General features: G+C 38.1%; 1 protein-coding gene across 1 annotated transcript in view; it reads left to right on the plus strand.

Moving 5' to 3' along the window:
• The window catches only part of LOC139742627 (netrin-1-like), a 90,958-nt gene extending 69,885 nt beyond the window's left edge, over nt 1-21,073 (plus strand). Inside the window, exons 3-8 of the mRNA XM_071653152.1 lie at nt 1,146-1,208; nt 6,297-6,446; nt 7,522-7,530; nt 14,566-14,626; nt 17,407-17,486; nt 19,001-21,073. Coding sequence (XP_071509253.1) covers nt 1,146-1,208; nt 6,297-6,446; nt 7,522-7,530; nt 14,566-14,626; nt 17,407-17,486; nt 19,001-19,329 — 692 coding nt within the window. The 3' untranslated portion in view covers nt 19,330-21,073. The remainder of the gene's footprint in view (nt 1-1,145; nt 1,209-6,296; nt 6,447-7,521; nt 7,531-14,565; nt 14,627-17,406; nt 17,487-19,000) is intronic.
• The last annotated feature ends 1,000 nt before the right edge of the window (nt 21,074-22,073 follow it).

Raw genomic sequence — 22,073 nt, forward strand, 5'->3', positions numbered from 1 at the left:
CGTATAGATAACACACCTTTTCAGTGCTAAAGTCAACTCCTCCATTTCTGTCAGGCTTGAATGAAGTCTTCCTGTATTTTTTTTGAATACCACAAGCATGCAGGTAGACGCCATATGCCATTTTTACTGTTAAAAAGTGCAACTAGGGAAACATGATTAGATAAAATGCTGAAAATTACTACCACGATATACGAGTAGTAGACACCCTCATAGATTCCTACAAGCAACGAACTTAAACTTCAAACAATTTTTCTACCCCTCTCAATCCATTGTTGATTTCCTACGGACAAAATTATTCATGGAGGTCGAAGCAGGCAGCTACGTAGCTCCATGGTCGAAGTGTGCTTTGAATACGTCGCAAGAAGAGAGAAGAGATCACTATTTGGATCAAAGATGTGTTTGACACTGTCTGTAAAACTGTCTCCCTGGAGGGATTTGCATGACGCAAAGTTCTCTTTAGGGATTTCGCGGTATAGAGACTGTAGTAACAGGAACAACAAGAGGATGAAGTATCCTCCGTAAATGACATCATGAAGGTTATCACAAAAAAACCTTGCCTTGTTTCATTATTTTAAAAAAATAATCTTACATCAATATTGTGGCACAGTTTGGTCCATGATGATGCACAGCATAAGTCAGTTGATTTCTGTGTACTTGTGTGTGTGTGTGTGTGCATTATGTGTGTGTTTATATGTGAGTCTTCCTGTGTGTTAATACATTTGCGAATGAGATTCTTTCTTTTACAATTCATTTGATCCGATTAGGTGGCACCTTAAATCTAAGGGTCCTTACACAAGATTATAATTCTTGGCATGGAGTTTCAGTCATTGCTGCTCGCTGCTTTCGTGTGCAAAATGTGTGATTGCACTATGTACTGTATTGTTTTTGATTTGCATTACTGCAGCTTAAGAAAATCATATTTTCCACGAAAGAAAATCCACTAACTTCATTTTCTGATGAAATTCTCTTTAGTAGGCGAGTTTAAAGTACTGTAGTCACATTGCTTTTATATTGCGGCACTCTTTGCACCTGTAAAACCCATCGCGCTTTTGTGTACGAGAACGGATCTGTGAAATGAGAACGAATTTTTGGAAGCTTGAGATTAACGATGTGCTTACTGATCCTTGTCATCCACTCACGCTCAGCTTTATCCGACGCTCCAGGCGACTTTTCATCTGTTCCGAGCCCTCTCTCTGATGTGTCGCAAGGTGGTAACTAACCGTGTACATCATGTATAATACACTTTCTACACGTTACGATGGTAACCGAAACCAACCAGCAGTTGCCCCCTTTGCGCATACTCGTTTCATACTTCCCTCTAGAGTCGACAGTCGGTCGTCGAGATGTTTTTAGTGTATCATTTAGATTTGTTCAAACATAGGTGACCGAACATACGTTGTGATGTACACTTGCACTGTGATTATTTTATCGTCATCTGCCCTGTTTATGTCCGATGGATCAGTGATTTGGTTTTGTTTCACTCCTTGTTTTTCTCCAACATTGTGATAGTGTAATGTTTTAGTTTTTATTTGGCCAAGTGTTGTTTGAATATTCCAATCTTAGCTTGCATGTTTCTGTTAATACATGTGCCTCCCTCGCCAAAGTGAATAATTTGCACACTGTAGCTTAGTAACACCACTTTGTCTGTGTTCATTAAATACAAAATTGCGAATACGGTATATTGGTCAGATTAAAATCTTTACGCAGACAAAAGAGTCACACACACACACACACAAACACACATTTAATACATATACAGACACACACACGTAGGGTCTACTCGTTATCAGGACCTCTGTGTAAATGTTTATTTGGCTCATATATATATATATATATATATATATACCTGGTATATACATATATATCTATATATACCTTATATATATATATATATATATATATATATATATATAAATTTAAGAATTCACAAGACAAACAAGGAATAAAGAATTACGAATACGGAATATTGGTTAGACTAAAATCTTTACGCAGACCAAAGGGTCACACACACACACATACTTTTTTTTGTTTTTCAACGATGTTTATTCTGTTCCATTCAAAGTAATAGAAAAAAAATAACAATTTTCATTTGCTACAATTGAAATGACGAAAATATACATTTGTGATCATAATAGCAAATTTGCTATTGCTGTACATAATGACATAACAAAAATTACATTTTCATGAACAATTATCAATTTACATACAGTCACTTCCCCTATGCTCTCAAAAAAATTGCTTAAATTTAACAGTGATAATTCAATTCTTCTAGCATTAATCTTAATAATCATCCAAATGAATTATGCAGCAAAATTATACAGTAATAAATAATGGAACCATATTATTTATCAACCAATACCCGCCCATACACCTACTAACTCATATCCCTTACTGAGTCCCTATGACCACCCCCACCAGTTCCCTCCCTTCCTGTTTCCTCCCCCACCCCTATCTGTACACATGCAACACACAAACACACACAAACACACCCATACACACACATACACATGCACCTAATTTGGTTAACTGCTCTTGCCTACACATCACAATATAGTAAATATAGTTATATAATCAGCCCGCCAACAGGCTGACAGGAACGCATGGGAAAGGAGGGGGAGAAAATACAAAACAACACAAGAGAAAAAAAAAAGAAGAAGAAGAAGAAGAGGAGGAGGAATGAAGGAAAGGGAAAAAAAATGAAGAAAAGAAAGAGTGGAATACTATGGAAACATTACTATTTTCTTAAAAGTCACAGACGTTGCACGTAGCTTCAGACTGGTTTATTCAACGAAGTCTCAAAATATTCCCATTTTTGTAAATGTACATGTAGCTTCCCAGCCTTGGTCGCAAGGATTTTTTCCTCATTTATTAATTCAACAATAATCTTTTGCATCTTTTCTCCAGTGGGTAACTTATTTCCCGTTCTAGATTTAAAAATGATGTATTTTGTTAAGATAATCAAAGTATTTACACATTTTGATCTATTTGAATAACCAGAAATTCCCCCAAATATATCTCTCCAATTCATATTCCTTAACTCATTTATATCAAAATAATTAATTATGAATTCCCATAACGGTTTCACTTTAACACAGTGTAAAAATAAATGCAGATAAGTTTCAGGCTCATGTTGGCAGAAGGAACAAAGGCTGTCTGTTACAAAACCAAACTTCATTAAACGCTCCTTAGTGTAAACTACGCCATGTAACATCATAAATTGAAATTCTCTATATTTTCTTATCAATGTACACTTACTCGGTTTAATAAAAAGATCTTTTATTTCTTTGTTTGTATAATCATAGCTACTGTGGTCATCTTTGATTTGTAAAACATAAGATGACTGTAAATCTTCCACCATAGCCTCATATATTTTTCTCGATTTTAAAACTTGCAAATTTACTCTCTGACCAGAAAAAATGAATTTTAAGTCAAAGTTTGTGGAATCAACTTGCTGAAGTGTACCTGCTCTCATAGAATCCTTCCATTTCTGGGGTATAGCATTAAATATATCATTCAGTTTAAGCAATTCTTCTACCTTAAAACCAAGACCCAAGCTTTGAAAATATGACTGAGATCTCAAATGACCGTTATCTAATATATCTTGTATTGTAATTATTCCTGCATCAAATAAATCTCTATGAAAAAACATCCTACCTGTTATGCGTACACTCCTATTATTAAATATTATTGGATTTACAACCTCATTTTCCAATTGTCTATATTTATAGATATCGAGCCAAACCTTCAATATTTCCGAATAAAAAGGTGGTACATTATCTGTCATAATAGATGAATCAAAGTCACACATAAACAGGAATCTACCTCCTACAGTACTAAAACAGAAGTCAAAAAATAATTTCCACCCAACTTCTTTTTCTCCATATAGAAGGCGTTTTAGCCACATAATACGTTGTGCCTTAACAAATAACCGAAAGTTCGTCATTCTTAAACCCCCAAACTCATAATCTTGATACATAATATTTCTCTTTATACGGTCTTTGCCATGCCATAAGAAATCAAAGGTAATTTTTTCGACTTCTGAAAATACCCACTGAGGAACAACAATAAGTGATGCTACATAATTCAATTTTGACAAGGCGAATGTTTTCATAAGATGTATTTTCCCATAAGTGTTAAATCTCTTTCTTTCCACCATCCTAAAAGACTTTTTATCTTACTTAATATTTCTTTAAAATTTAAATTCTCTTTTGCCTTAACATCTAAGGAAAAATAAATTCCTAATATTTTGATTTCTTGAACAAAATTCCCAAACAAATGAATATTTGGCCTATCTTTTTCCTCCCCAAGCCATAAGAAATTAGTCTTCCCTTTATTTATTTTGAGACCACTTATTTTCCCAAATTCATCAAATAAAAATTGTAACCTTTTAATTGAACCCTCATCTTTCACAAACAAAGAAATATCATCCGCGTATAAAATTTGTTTTATTTCATTTTGACCAAATTTAATTCCATTAATATCCTTATCTTTTCTAAAGCTCCAGCTAAAGTTTCCATAGCTAATAAAAATATATATGGAGACAGAGGATCACCCTGCCTCACACCCCGTTTGATATTAAAGTACCCCGTTGAGTTTCCACCGTTCATAACACAGCTACTGATATCCGTGTACAAGACTTTAACCCAAAATTGAAATGAATTCCCGAAACCAAATAATTGCAGAATTTTAAATAAAAAGATATGCGCTACCGAATCAAATGCTTTCTCAAAGTCCACCGCAACTAAATAACCGCAAGGATGTTCCAATGCATGAAAAAGAATGTCATCTATTATTCTTACAGCTTCTCCGATATTTCTGTTTTTCATATAGCCTACTTGATCATGATGAATAATTTCCGGTAACACCTTTTGAATCCTTTTAGCTAATATTTTTGATAAAATCTTATAGTCAACATTTAACAAAGTAATAGGTCTATAGTTTTGAACATACATACCATCTTTACCTTCCTTCTCTATAAGTGTAATTACTCCTTGCTTTTGAGATGTAGACAGTTCCCCCCTATTATATGCCTCATTTAGCGTTTCAACTAAAATATCTCCTAAAACTGGCCAAAAAGTATTATAAAACTCCACAGTAAATCCATCATTTCCCGGAGACTTATTAACTTTCATTTCCTTCAAAACTTCATAACATTCATTTTTAGTTACTTTAGTTACTTTAGTTACTTTAGTTACTTCACATACACACACACACACACACACACACACACACATTTAATACATATAAAGACACACACATGTAAGGTCTACTCGTTATCATCAGGTCCTGTGTAAATGTTTATTTGGCTGATATATATATATATATATATACATATATATATACATTTTAGAATTCACAAGACAAACAAGGAATAAAGAATAAGTATACGGAATATTGGTCAGACTAAAATCTTTACGCAGACCAAAGAGTCACACACACACACACACACACACACACACACATATTTAATACATATAAAGACACACACATGTAAGGTCTACTCGTTATCATCAGGTCCTCTGTGTAAATGTTTATTTGGCTGATATATATATATATATATATATATATACATTTTAGAATTCACAAGACAAACAAGGAATAAAGAATTACGAATACGGAATATTGGTCAGACTAAAATCTTTACGCAGACAAAAGAGTCACACACACACACACACACACATGTTTAATACATATACAGACACACACACTAGGGTTTACTCGTTATCATCAGGTCCTCTGTGTAAATGTTTATTTCGTATATATATATATATATATATAAATTTTAGAATTCACAAGACAAACAAAGAAAACTTTGCAGACTAGCACATTTTCTTCCAGAGCTCCCTCAAGATACTAAAGTAATCAACCTCCTATCCCACCTCTATGTAACCGATGATTGTCGTCAGTGACAGTTCGAGAGAACTTGTAACCAGTGTAATATGTTTTGATAGTAGCTGGCATGGTTGTGTCATGAGTGTGCGTTGCAGTTCCATTTCGCTTTTGTTACCGTGTAGCTTGTACCGCTGTTATTTTATTTGCTCTCATTCCAAGCTCAATTTGCATTTCATTTTGATTGCTCTGAAGTTATTAGTCATCACTCAGCGTGCTGCGCATGTGCTATCAGCGTTGTCATAAACGTGTCGTGTTCATGTTCTTGCCACGCTTGACATGGATCCTGGAGACGACTGCCGTGTCAGTACAAAGAGTATAACATAAAGGAGAAAATAACATACACTAATGGGTATCTCATATCGTAATTCTGAGCTCGTATACGTTTCCGCTTTCTTTCCAATTAGCGTGTGATTGTCATCCTATTGGATCCCTCGGCAGCATCTGCAACCAGACGACCGGTCAGTGTCCCTGTAAGGATGGCGTTACGGGACTCACTTGCAACAGGTGTTCACTTGGATTCCAACAAAGCCGCTCACCTGTAGCCCCATGTATAAGTGAGTGACGTATTCTCCTTTATCTTTACATTAAAGTCATTCTTCTCAAATCTTCATTTGATTTTATGATTTTGCACGGCAATGGCACATATACGTGACATGCAGAGTCCGCAGGTTGAGATCGCACTGTTAGTGATGCTTCTGCACATATTTGTTTCTCCCTGCATAAATCAATAATAGCCCATTTGAATTCACCTGCATTATGGGAATCGTGACATTAGTATGTAACAGAGGCCTATAAGTCATTGTTCTTGGATTACTGAACATTTTGATACGAAAAAAATCGGTAAATAGATATAAAAGCTATCATTTTGAAGTTTACAATGTCAAAGGTAAGAATGCGCAAATGTAGGTCTATTCCCGATTCCGACATTGTGGCACCGGTTATCTGCCAAGAAACAGAAACCCCCAAAAGACAGAATCATTTATTTCTTGGCGAAGGTCACAGTTTTAATTCTACAACAAACCGATATATATATAGTGACCCTAGAAAACAGCAGTGTATTTTCGATTTCCCCTTTTCAACATAACAGATTTTCCATTTTATCATGTAATAAGCTCCTTAACCAGTACTTCGCTCTACGACATACTGATAGTAGTTTGATATGTAGAGCGCAACAAGCTCAGTCTTGTGCGTATGTCCCAAACAAAATGTGAAGACACAAAGACAATGTAATTCGTGTGCCTCAAATCAAATAAAACAGCATCACGATACTGTCTTGCACAAACAGTAATGATCCCATGCACCCTGCACTCATGATAAGCGAGCATCAAGGCTCGCTGAATTGCACCTTAATTCGTTCCCGCGGAACTGCTGTATGTTTGGTAGTTGATGAAGTGCATTACACTACCGCCTATCCCTTTGCACAGAACTCATGCCTTAACACCTCCAATTTCAGATGTGCTACAAAGACATTGTTTATGTTGTCGTTTCCTCTTCATTAATTCTTTCGAGATTTTCGTCACCGATATTTCGTTCTTTTTCCCATTATCCATGTCTTGATCATCATTATCTCCATCTTCATGACCATCTTCACTTCACACCCATTGGCAACCTCTTCCTACTCCTTCATAGGGATCAAAGGTAATTATCATCTTGCATCATGCGCTCATGCTCTCACTACGCACTTAAAGCATGTGTAACAGCCCTAATCAGCACATTAACGAGAAAATAGGTGTTCTGATGGACATGGCCGAGAAACGTGCTGGTTTGAGAAAAGCCCGTGTACGTCAAAGGCACTCATTCAGTCCTCAGTTATTCATTATTGATCGATTATTTCTTATGACATATGTCCTGTCATCGAATCTTCCTTATTTTGTTCACACACCATGCATACATTTCCTGTGTTATGCGCAATCCCATTGGTTGACAATTGTTTGGTGTTCCATTCGCTTTATCACTGTTCGTGAAGTGCGTCATAAGTATTCCCTGCTGGTTTCGTTGTTCCCCCGTTTCCCATAATTATTGTGAGCAATCACTCGGGAAGCATTAATAAAGTCATTTCACCAGGTACATGCAGTGATATTTACCTTCATGAATAACCAGAAAGGATCTCTGTTCGTACCATATCTTTACTTCAGTTTACATTCAGTGGAGGTTTTTCCTTCCGAAAGTCATATTCGTAATATATATTATTTGGCAGCCCTTAAGAGTATGACATTGTTTGCTTAAACATGAAAGAGCGTCCTGAGCAGTACCATGAAACCGTTTGTGGCATTTCAACGACAACAAGAAACTTTTCTTCAAATTAAGAGGCAATGGCATGTGTTTATGTGCGTATGTTGCTGCATCATGTGTGGGGAACAACGTCAAAACGCATTGTAGTAGTCAAAGAAAATGTCTGAATGTAACTGATGAAACAAAGACACAGTAAATTCGTTAATATAAGATGATATGAAAGCAGTGTTTACATGCAACGTTATAGCCAACGACTGAGTGTGATACATGTACCTGGAAAAGGAATTCTATTCATTTACTGTACGAATCCTAGAAAACTGATTTGGCATTTAACCATTCATGTGCAGTATGACGGGTTTTTAGATTTGTTTCTTTTTTATTTTTGAATTAATTGGAAGTGTTTGCCTATGTAGTGAAATCAACATGAGCTTTATTACTTGTGTTTTAAATGTACTTAGTATTCTTTACTATATTTTACATAATAGTTTTCTCTGACTTCCTTTCATAAGTGAACAGCAACCTCATTAGGTTTCTTCTGTAATTCTCTTTTGGATATAAAATGCATACGTTCAAGCGTCTCTTGGGATCTTAAAGCCATATGGTGTTCAAACGTATATATATATATATATATATATATATATATATATTTGCATACGTTTGAACACCATATGACATTATTATATATATATATATATATATATATATATATATATATAGGCTCACAACATTAGTGATTAAGGAAACTCCGTGAAAGAAGTTGTTTAACGAATTTTCGCCCAGAGACCTTTGCCAAGTTAATGGCAGATTTTATTCTCAAGATGGTATGATTAACTTGACAAAACCCTATGGGCAAAAATTCGTTAAAACAACGTCTTTCACGGAGCTTCCTTAATTACTACTGTTGTGAACAGGTTCGGTGTAATAATGTCAGAGGTAAAAATGTCAGAGGTAAAAATGTCAGAAGTAAAAATGTCAGAGGTAATAATGTTAGAGGTAAATATGTCAGAGGTAAAACATTTCTACTTCTGACATTTTTACCTCATTTCTACTTCTGACATTTTTACCTCATTTTTACTTCTGACATTTTTACCTCTGACATCTTTACCTCTGACATTTTTACCTCTGACATATTTACCTCTGACATTTTTACCTGGCACCTGTGAACCAATGTCTTCTTAGACCCCGAGCAGAAAACCTTTACATGCATTTATATCAAGGTTCGACACTAACTTTTTCTTTTGGTGGCCCGACAATGCAATTTGTTGGCCCCTTGTCACCGCTATAATGTCGAGCCCTGTTAATGTATATATGTATGTATGTATATATATGTATATATATATATATATATATAATGAATTTCCGTATAATGGATTGGAATGTATCCATAATGCAAAATGAATTTTGTAGAAAGAAACCAGCTCAAGAGCTCAGACGCTACAATCGCATACTTTGACAAATACCCCAATAACCTCCCAACATTATGAGAAAACGTATATCGCTCCTTTCATTTCATTCTTTCTCTCCATCCCAGAAAGGATGGTAAAAAAACTAATTCTCTGCTCCAATTCTCTAACGGTTCCCTTAGCAGTAAGCCTCGCCGATCCTAATCTGGCCATAACGCTAGTGAAAGATACGACACCCAGACAAATAAAGAACAAACAACACGGAAAGAGTGAAGGGAAAATGGTTGAAATGAAATCTGCGCATTGGGGCAAGTTTTGGCGGCGGTCTTTTGGTAACGCGAGCCTCGCCCAGGTGCCGAATGAGCAGACGCGTTCCAATCCAAGTACAAACCTATTTTCAAGCAGACAGACGAAATGCGTCGTATTTATTCAAGCATTAGAATGCTATTTTCTCTTCTGATTGTGGAAGTGAAAGACGGCAAAAAAAAAAAAAAAAAATGGAATGGAATTGCGAACACACAAAGTGAGAATTGCGGGTCATGCAAGAGCCAAAGCCACGGCGTTCGATGAATGCAAACTATCTCCTTCCTGGAGAGCCTCCGTGGCTGGAAAGGTTGTTTCAGCGTGGACTTCACTCACTTGTAACCAAGATATCATTGTACACTGACAATTGCTGTAAACTATGACATTTATTGATATCTAAACCAAAGAAGACACGATTTTGACGAATCGTATCCCTAGTCAGAAGACCCTGAGGCTATTAATCTTTTAAGTGTGTTTTGAATAGTCAAGTTCTTACACTACCCTGTACTGTGTAATAACAATTGATTACAACAAGTCTAAATTGCTAAATCATTCACCAGGATGGATGTGTGTACATCATTTGCAAATCAACCAATTGCGTGTAGCTACCCCCTCATGTCAGCTATTATTTACCATATATGACATTTCACCGTGTAAACAAAGAGGAAGGCATTGCCTACTGAGACAAGACCGTCCTGATGTTGCATAAACATCACACTACTAAATCATATTTTTACCTAGCTGTAAATACTGAAGACTAGAGTGAGAATTTGTATTTGATGTCAGTTACTCTACGCTTATTGCTATTATATTCTGTGTCCACCCGAATGACGTAACAAAAAATCAAGAGTTTGTTGATCATTTGTACATTTTTTGGAGTATAATTATATTGTGGATGTTTGCTAAAAGCCGCAATAGATTAAAGGTGAACAGATTTCCTTACCACATCAATTTGCAGTCTTCTTGCGTCATGAATATCCTTATCCAGTATGAAAACAGTCCTCTCCATTTGTTGAGCCATACACTTTGTCCCCCGAGGCACCTTCTTGTGGACTTCCCATGACAACGTTGTCCGCACTATTTGTCGCAGACCCTTTCTGCGGCTTGAATGCAGCATATGCCTATTATTGATGAAACGCCGCAACATTTTGTTATTTAGCAATACCTTTCGTTTGAAAGAATAAAAAAAAAGATAAGAAAAAGTGTAGGGGCAGCGGTGCATTGCAAAATAGTAACACTATATATGACACGGAAAATTTGTCAGATTTCAGTGAATAAGTCGTTTTGAAAGACGGAAACGATAACCATCTTAATTGCATTTTATTGAAAACCCATGTTGCCTTAATGGATGCAGGAATAATTTCAAGGCTGCTAAAGTGATTGATTTCCACAAATAACTTCGAACTGAAGGTTCCTTCAGCCGACAAAGCACTTTTAAAAACGTGTAACTGTTGTAAATTTACCTTGTTCGGGATTAGCAAAGGTTATGAAAATTGATTTATAAAGAACTTTTCTTGGGACTCAGTTAAAGCCTTAACTTGCCTTCTGTCATGGTGATTGCTGTGGCTATCGCTGTTTTGAATACAATGTGGTAAATAGTGTAGGATGTAACATGTCGCCTCTGATTTTCGGCTTTTACTTATCACTTCGTATAGATATCAAAGTGAAAAAAAAAGAGTGAATGATTATTCCAATTCTAGTATACATGCATGATAGGCAATTGCAATTTTCAAAATCAGGGATGACGTTCATTTTTACAGAATTCAAGGAGACAGGCCAGTGCACACAATATTTACAACAGACACGTTGATAGAGATGCGTTTACACAATGATCCCGGTGGTCACAGCAGCCCCGTTTGCCCGAAACGTAGTGCGCCGTGGGTAGATCCTGTCCCCCCCCCACCCCCCCCACCCCCCCCCCCCTTCGCATTCTAGTCTTGTTTGTTCCAGTCCTCGTCCCGATGAACATTATATAGATGATGACTGGCGGGAGAGGGAACATACCGAATGTTCCACCCGAAGGGTTTGAAATGCTATTGAGGGAGGTTATAAGTCCCGGACGAAGTCGAGGGACTTATAGCCTCCCGAAATAGCATTTCAAACCCCACAAAATTAAGGAATCTTTAAAAATCTTTTTCTCTACAACCAGAAGTGATAAAGCTAAGTTAATACTATGACTTAGTACATTGATGACTGTAGTTTCAAGTTGCTCATGGCGGAATCAGGGGTGCCCCCCATGGGACCCAGGGGAGGGGTCCTGGTAATGGAGCCTAAATTGTACATTTTCATCTTCTTCTTGAAAACCTCTTGATGATTTTTTTTACCAAACTTGGCAGGTATGGTAGCATCCCTAGGGGGTTAGGATCTCAATTCCTTCAATTGGGCACCCTGCCCCCCCCCCCCCCATGAAGGAATCTTTAAAAAATCTTCTTCTCTAGAACCAGACGTGATAGAGCGAAGTTAATACTACGATTTAGTACATTGATAACTGTTGTTTCAAGTTTGTACATGGCGGAATCAGGGGTGCCCCCCTTGGGACCCAGCGGAGGGGGACCTAAATTGTACATGTTTATGATTATTATCGAAAACCCCTTGATGGATTTTCACCAAACTTGGTAGGTAGCATGCCTAGGGGGTGAGGATCTCAATTTGTTCAACTGTGCACCATGCTTCCCTTGGGGCCCCCTAGGGAGCCCACACCCCCCCCCCCCCATTAAGGAATATTTACAAATCTCCTTCTCTAGAACCAGAAGTGATGAAGTGAAGTTGATACCATGAATCCCTCCCCCCCCCCCCCCCCCCGGAGTCGTGGGGGGGGGGGGTGGGAGGGATCCAAATGCGGGCCTAAATTGTACATTTTCATCTTCTTCTTGAAAACAAGATAATCGATTTTCATCAAACTTGGCAAGTAGCATTCCTAGGGGGATAGGATTTCAATGTGTTCGAATGGGCGCCATACGCCCCTTGGGGACCCAGGGGGCCCAAACCTCCTAAATTAGGGAATATTCAGTAATATTCTTCTCTATACATCAGAAGTGATAGAGCTTTAAGTCTTTTTTTTTTCGAAACTGCAGAGTCCAACTTTCTAAGTACAGTGTACTTGGCAGGTATTTTGACCAGTGTGATGGAATATGCAAATGGACACCATGCCCCCAGCTCTCAAAGCTGCCCCCCCCCCCCAAGTTTCCAATGTTCTCAGGTAAGAGTCTGCAAGAATGCATGGAAGGTGAACTTGCGATACTCAGGTGAGCGCGAGACCCCCGGGTCTCCTGTATTTGTCGTCTAGATTACTTCGAAAATGACGAGGAAGATAATAAATCAATTAATTATACAGCCGTCGTTGTTCTAAAGCTCTGATACCAAATCGAAGCAAATTTAGAGTACAACTCGTACACGCTCATACGCCATTTGATTAAACCAAAAAACAACAACAGAGCAATTGTCTTTCATTTTAGTTTTGATGATGAAAGATAACATTGTAACCAGAGAATACCGTCATTTCCCTTGCCACTGCTTATTAAAGGGAACCCAAACCCAAAGAGCAATGTGGACTGAATGAAAGCAGTCTAATACCATTAGTAGAATACATCAGTGAAAGTTTGAGGAAAACCGGACAATGGATGCAAAAGCTATGAATTTTTAAAGTTTTGGTGTTGGAACCGCTAGATAAGGAGACTACTAGAGGTTGTGACGTATGTGTGGACAACGATATAAAGAAAATATAAAGAAAATTCCACAAAAATTAACTTTTCTAGTATTATGAAAGAGCACTTGACTAACCACTTTCAGAAAGCAGGGAGAATAATTGCTACCCTTAACATACGTCAGTATCAAGTTGATGGACTGTGTAATTTTCATGAAAAGTGAATTTTTGTGGAATTCTCTTTATATTTTCTTTATATTGTTGTCCATACATACGTCATAACCCCTAGTAGTCTCCTCATCCAGCAGTTCCAGCACCTAAACTTTAAAAATTCATAACTTTTGCATCGATTGTCCGATTTTCCTTAAACTTTCACCGATGTGTTCTACTAATGTTGCTGCTTTCACTCAATCCACATTTCTCGTTGGGTTTGGGTTTCTTTTAATTGGGGATTTCTGAGGTGTGATACTCAGGTTTTCAAGAGTAAGGTACTGTTTACCTACACACACGCGCGCGCGCACACACAAGACAAACAAACTATCAAACAGCTATGTAGCTTGGTCCTGTCGTGTGAAATGGACTGGGTATGTCAGGTGTAATTTGCGTATTGGGGACATGGTGGCATTATTTCACTTTAGAAATGTATGTGATTACACAAAGTGGTAGCCTTGAGACATGTGTAGATGACGGTGGTAGACCTGCTGAAGTTGCGTCGTACCTGCAAGTAACAACCGTAACTTGATAATTGACGAATTTATGGTAACGGATGAAATTAAAGGAACTGTCTGTTTCAGATCGTTCAGTTTATGGATGTTTCTTCCTTATTATTGAATGCCTGCCCCCAATTCTTCTTGTATATATAAACCAGCGACTTAATTCTTAATTACTCTCGTATCGAGGTTTGGAGTTTTCTTTACTTCCTCACACCTCAAGGGACGTCCCGTAGGGGATATAATGTCATTAGTGACATTCACAGCTACATCAGTTCCACCATAGCTGCTGGTGAAGTAGTTATTTAGTGTTTTCCTCGTACTGAGATATTCATGTATTTTGCTTTCTGTAAGTACTTTACCCACTTTTTTTCGTCTTCAGAGCTGCCTCGAATTACAAGCAAGCCGTCTGCAGAGCAGGAACCTAATGTTCCCGAAGGTACGTTAGCTTTCTTTATATTTGTTGGTTTGCTGTTGTTGTTGTTTCTATTTTGTTTGTTTTCGGTAACGTACAATTGCGCTTGTGCTTTGAAAACGATGGTGCAAATCAGACACAAATGCACGGCAGTCTTGCCAGGAGTCCGAAGGGGTATCTGTTTCCAATGCAGACTATTCTGTTCTCAGGACAAAATAATTATCAGACATAATTATAGACATCGCAAAACCACCATAATTTTGCGCAAACAATCAGCCTCCGTGTGCTGCGTCGTGCTTTCCCCGATCTTTGACACATTCAAGCGTTATCTCCACTGTATTACGTATAAAGTCATATCCTGAATTCCATATATCGAAGACTGCTGTTGCGAATTTTTACATGGTATATTTATGTGATGTTCGCGCTTAATACCGGAAGTACATGTTATTGTAACACATTAAATGCGCTCAAACCATACTTGCCCTGTAAAATACATAAACAACTAATATTGTGTTTTGTCATTATTATTAATAACGTACAACTTTCGTATGAACGATAAAAACATTATTAGCAGCGCAACACGGGATGACTTGATGTTGCCCTAACTTCAGTTCATCACAGTAAACCAAGAGGTAGCATAATGGCCGCGGTGAGTGACTTCTTGAGGACAGAGTGTTCGAGGTCACACACTCAGTGCACGCGATGGATATTCGATAACGTGCTCGGGATGGTTTATTGCCACTTGGTTTAATATCAGATGGTCTCCTTCCCAGTTCGTCTAACACCACTACGGCTACACTCATTTGGTCTACTGTCAATTTCGTTAAATGCCCATTTGCTTTAATCCTCACTTGGTCTAATGTCCAGTTTGGCTAATTATCATTTTGTCTAATGACCAGATGGTCTAATTGCAATTTTGACTCATTTTTTTTCCATTTTGTCTAATAAACTGTGGGTATTAGACGAAATGGGCATAGTCCATCTGGAAGTACACCAACTGGTAATGAGGATAATAAGCCAGTTCGTAGTTAGCCCATGTGCACGTTGGTACAAATGACCTTTCTATTTTCTTAGTTGATTAGGCACTTCACTCACATTCAAAGCAACATAATGCATACCGGTAGGTTTGCCCGGCGTAACAATTTATGGAATTCGTGTTAAACAAAATTGATCTTGCACAGCGAGACCAGGTGACCAGAATGGTCCGTCAAATAACCCTCGGGGAAGCATCCATTTCTTTGTATTGCATTGAATGCATAAAAACATGTTTATATTCGTAATGCCAAATACACTGTACCAGGTTTGCAGTCAGGTGGATGTAATGGCAAGTATCATGTACAAGGATTGCATGAATAATCATTATATGACAGATGCTTATCTCCGTGAATTTAAAAACCATCATCTGCTTTGGTACCAATGACCTTTTTCTGCTCATGCGCAAAGTGGAACTACGAACTGGCTTATTGGACTACTAGTATATGATCATTAGACGAACTGGTTGTAGACGAAACAGGATGAGACCGTGTGGGTGAGACTAAATGACTATTAGACGAAGTGGGAGTAGACCAAGTAATAGATCACCCTCCGGGTTGCCACCAAACGCCAGGCTACCAGAAGCTATTGACTGTTATTCAGTGCTGTTGACCAGTTTGACTATTAAGGTGTATAGATGACACAAGATGCAACGACAAGATGAAACTTACGGGAAAGGCTGGTACCATGTATCAACAGGGTGCGGTCCATTAGTCAGGATAAAAAGACGCAATCAATATGAGTCAGATGGTCTCCGATTTTTGTCATGTTAAAGTAAATACCAATTCAGTCAATACCTTTGGTGCAACAAGGAATTAAGAACTGATATCCGCAATGATCTTCCGGATTCAAAGAGGCAGATTGCCCTAAAGAAGGAGATGAACTGACATGTTTTGAGGTGCTATTGCACCTTCATAATACATGTGAATTGAGAAGATGTAGCAATATCGATAGAACAAACCAATGAAAGTTTGACGAAAATCGGACAATTCGTTCTACAGTAATACATTTTTGAAGTTTCAGTGCCGCCTTTACTGGATGAGAAGATTACTACAGCTTGTGATGCCACATGTGTAGACTGATATAAAGAAAATGGAAAGAAAATTCGACGTATTTTCACTTTTTCGCATAATGAAAAACACTTGACTTGCCTCTTTTAGAAGGCAGGAGGAATGATATTACCCTTAATATACGTCCGTGACCATTGAGAGAACGTGTTGGCCCTACTTTAAAAAAAGAAGAAATTTTGTGAGATTCTCTTGATATTATTTTCTTATATCGTTCTACTCGTGTGACATCATAGACTGTAGTAGTCTTCTCATCCAGCAGTGACTGCGCAGAAACTTAAGAAATTCATAACTTTTGAACGGACAATCTGATTTTCCTCAAGCTTTCACGGATGTGTTCTACTAATATTGCTGCATTCACTCGATCCACATGTATATGAGGGTGAACATGTCCTGTAAGAGGGAATAGCGTGCGTGCTTTATTGTCTTCCAGATATCATCAAGACAGTTCATTTACTATTCTTTATGAGATTTAATGTGCCATTCCTCTCGTATTTTCAGACGACCCGCCTTTGATGAAAACAGATAAAGTTTCTCCTCTGTCATATCTTGTCATAATTATTCATGTTCCTGAAGTGTGTAGTAATGTACATTATATTTGTTCGTGTGTATTGTGTGGACATTATCTACTAAATACGTAAATCATTGAAGCTCATAGAATCAAACCCAGTCCGACATGGTTTATACCACTTCCCTTTTCTATTTCCTGTACAGACGGAGAATGTCCGAGAAAGTGTGCTGCCTCGACAAGAAAAATTAGTCAAAAGAAATACTGCAGAAAAGATTATGGTAAGGTCATACTTCAGTTTATCTTCCTTTACCTCGATTGTCTGCCCTAGCGAATGCGACTCTCGTATGGGCGAAGAATATCAACGTTCGCACCAAAATGCTTCCAATCAAAGCTGATGTAACGACCTTCTTCAAGTAGAATTATCTTTAAACAGGAAAGTCGCAAGAAAATGAAAACTCCTTCTTAGGGGACGCGTAACGGTGCGTGAACTGTCACTACAATCCACCCTATGTACAAAATGGTTTTCATAAAAGTAAAATAGGTTTCATAAAAGTAAAATAGGTTAACCTCAGAGGTAGTATTACACTGATTGGACCTCAAATAGATAAAAAAGAAAAACCTGATGCCTTCGATTGAATCACTTTTTATATGATTTTATGACATCTTCTGCGCAACCAATATCATTGTTCTCAAAGCATTTGACGCTTTTTCGTTATAACATTTTATAAATTTCTTCCTTTATGTCCGAGTTTGATGAAACCTGTTCGATTTTGTTCATTTGATTCACCCTTTTTGTTCGGTGAATATGATCATGGTGTGGAAATATATTCAAATCACATCGAAATCTAATCGACACCATGGCGTGGGTGAGGTGATAATGTAGGTTTACGGAGATGCGATCACACGATCCTTCCGTGAACAGAATGATTTTTCTTTTCCAATCAAAGGAGTGATAGAAGTTCGCCAATATTCTGGGATTGTGGTTCATGTCATCATATCGGGCAAGCTCTCGTCGTGACAGCTGAATGAAAATGGTATCAAATGTTTCCTACTTGTTGTTGTATCCTCCCCGTCACCTCAGGGCACTCTTCCCGTTTCAAGACCACATGGCTCCACGAATCTCATAGAGTCATGCAGGCATGTGGCAGGGAACGAGCAAACCTCTCTTTGCCAAGTTCTATTCATAGAGGATCGTGCGCCGTTGTTGCGTTGTTGAGTTCGCAACATCAGGGAAAACAAAGCATATAGTACGCTTATTTGATATTGTTACAAGCTGTAATGTCATGCAAGCTTTATTTGATACAGGGAAGACATATAAAAAATGCGCAGGAGTGTAAAAGACATCTCAAAACTCTACGGTTTCCCTTTTTTCTGTTAATTTTCTCGAGGATGGAGATGTCAATACATATTCGCTTATTTAAAAAAAATGTATTAAAATGCATTGCACAATAATAAAAATGAATACGCATGACACACTGAGCAGTAATAGCTAAATTTAAAGAGGGCATGTGACCTCGCATGTGACATGTTGACAATCTCTGGTACGGAAGAAGGTCTGCCCACAAACAGTTCATTTACCGTATCCATCGATGAAGCGACTCCATTTACGAAAATTGTACGAGAAAACACTTTCCACTGTCAAGCAATTGGCTGGCACGATTTAACTACAGTTGTATATGTCGACCTTTTCAGAATAGACACGTTATGAAAATGTGAATACTACATGAATAGTTCGTGAAGCACCATTATATTTCTATTTACATGACGCCTATTTCATTTGCTACTTTTCCAGTTGTTCACGCGCACATCTTATCGAGAGAGATGGAAGAGGAGTGGGTGAAATTCACAGCCAACATCATCACCGTCTATAAGAAGGGAGAACAGCGGCTACGAAGGGGAAACACTTTCCTCTATGTCAGGCACCGGGACCTTACTTGCAAATGTCCAAAGATCCGACTGGGCCACAAGTACCTGATACTTGGAGAGGAGGATAAGTCATCCAACCCTGGTACACAGGATGGAGTGATCGTTGATAATCGTAGCGTGGTCCTAAAGTGGAGAGACCCGTGGGACAATCGCATGAGGAAGTTTAGGAGAAACGAGCGGCGGAGTGACTGCTAGGAGGACTCCTATGGTAAGGCTGTGGTGACTCTTTTCCGACACATGTTTTGCGAGAAGAATTAAGACTGTGACTAGGAAGTAAGAGGACATCTGCTTACACATTGCTTCGTGGGAATAGAACGAGAGATTGGAACTTCTGCCGATTTTCTTTCGCTGCTCGTAGTTGAAGGAGGCGTGTCTATGACGACAGCGGCTAGGCACTAGTGACGGACGGGACATTCTCCTCCTGACTCATTATGTTGTCATCGATACAATAATGGCGTCATGAAGGAATCAGTGGTCATCTGTGTGCCCGTCTCCGAGGCCAGCCAATAAAAAAGACACGCGACGCATAATCTAGACGTAAACTCGAACGTGGTAAACAATGCTGGTCGACCTTGGAGGAGGTAAAATTTGGATGAACATTACTCTATGCGAAATTGGTATCCAAAGTTCTATAAATAATGCGGTGAAAGCTTGTGGCAGTTATCTGTGGTTTTGCAAATGCATCGATTGTGTTGTTTTCAGACCACATCTTATTCTGGAAATATTGTCCATAATGTTGACAGAAGTGCTCATCAACTGTGTGGAGAATACATTCATCTCATTAATTTCAATTATTTTTCACTGCCCGTTCATTAGTGAAGCGACATGAATATCTAAGCTGCGAATGAACAAATTAAGACTCGTACTAGATCAAATAGCAATGCATTTGTTCGGTCAGTCGGTATCAACAATGTAGGAATAGACCTACATTACACTGAAAGGAGGTCTGTATTTAGAGAGATGACTATGGGATTCGTTATTGTAATCACCATCATATCCATGTTAGAGAACTTCCAATGCCAACATGATGTACAGACCTCCGAGCCCGCGCAGGCTTGAAACGTAAGACGGTCGATGGAATTTTGTTTCACACGATACGAGCATTTGATTCCATTGATGTATAGATAATGAATAACAATGTCGTGTACACAAATATTGTATTCTTTGATTGTTACTGTGGGTGTAACGAGACGTGATTGTATTATTTCTGTGGTCTTTATTTAATTATCACTTTGTAAATAATCTGAAGTATAGAATTGTATAGAAAATGTGGATAGCAACCATATAAATGAAAAATGACCCAATACGGTGTAATGTGCGATGAGCTCGAGGCTGCAACTATCACCGAACAGTCTCATGAGCTGTCTGTGATTTGTCGTGTATGCTGGTTTGAAAACAGAATGAAACTTGATATACTGTTCACTTGTTTTAGGGTAATGACGTTGTAAGCAATGTATACCTATCATTAATGGTGAAGTGTTGTTCGATGTCAGTGTCATAGCCGAAATATGTGGAAATGCTACTGGCTGATTGTTGGGAAATCTCTTCCAGCCACAGTGTTCGTATAGTAATAGCAGGCATACTGACACCGGGAGTGCTCACGAAGATACCATGATATGGCTGCTTGGTGTCACGTATTCCTGCTCAGCATGTGCGTAAGTCTATATTCCAGATATCTCTGGTAAGCGAGTGGTATTTTACGAAGTTTTTCATGCCTCTGGCCAGCTTGGTATCAGAAGACATGTATTCAGGATGTCCGTGTGTCTCTCCGTTTGTGAATATGTTAGTCCGTTGTTACGTCCCTCATTGTGGTATTCATTGTGATATCTATCTTCCCGCCTTTTCCGGAGGATTTTAGTCATATTGTGTCCTCATTTTGAAGCTGAAATGTATACAGATAAGCGGTCGAGTATTTGCACGAAGTAGCAAAGTAATCTTTAAGGTAAGAGATTATTAATATGATATGATAGCAATCTACACTGATACATAGATTGCTATCATATTATTTTAGTAATCTCTTGCTTGAAAGCCTGTGTTATTTTCATTGTCATTAGTACATCACGACATTGGTAACATTTGATGTTAAAAACGCGACTGTAGTATTCACATCAAGAATGACGTTTGTCAAAAAGATTTTAGACTTTGATAGTTTCATGTACTATTTCACTAACTCTTTTATAATACTGTTCAAATATAAAACCTAAGTGATGAAGAACTCAATTTCGTTCTTGAAATTTGGGGGAAAAAAAGTCGCAAAACGTTCAAAGGCTGTAACGTGTGTATTGTGTTACGATACTACATCTCGTAAACCGTGGAAAGAGATTTACATATAAATATGTTATTGAGCTCGAATATGTAAATGGTATTGCTAACAGTAGAAAAGAAGTATTCACGTTATGAAATACATTGCCATAAAGTTTCGAAAGTTGATCAACCTAGAAGGGGCGCATCATTGTTAGAAGCATAAAAACAACTTGAAAACATTAGACGGCAAGGCAGAATTACGTGTTCATATGTCATCACCCCTCATTCTTTCCAAATATCTGGTAGGCCCTTACGTTCACTGATGAGCTATTGATTCGGTGCAGAAAATGAGTCATGTCTATTGTGGACAATCACTGACAAATTATGTCTTACTCTAAAAAGGTTTTCATATCGTCAACCACCCATGACACGCGAGTCTGAAGTGAAAAACAGTGAAATATTGGCATTGTATCTAGAATTCGATATCTACTGGGCAAAAACACTGTAACTCATCGTTTTGTATACACGCTGAGCTCTTACCTGCCGTATTTCCCTGTCAAACTTATAGTGGCGAGTATATTTACACCATAGATTTCGACTGCAGCGCATAAAAGGATCCATAGTATTTGACGTGGCTGCTCCTCCGTATCATGTTGTGTAGAGCCTCGGTCACAACACACCGTCCGTGTTTATAC

The sequence above is a fragment of the Diadema antillarum genome, unplaced genomic scaffold, assembly GCF_040938485.1.
Source record: "Diadema antillarum isolate AM-2024a unplaced genomic scaffold, OU_Dant_1.0 seq00001009_RagTag, whole genome shotgun sequence".
Lineage (NCBI taxonomy): Eukaryota > Metazoa > Echinodermata > Echinoidea > Diadematoida > Diadematidae > Diadema > Diadema antillarum.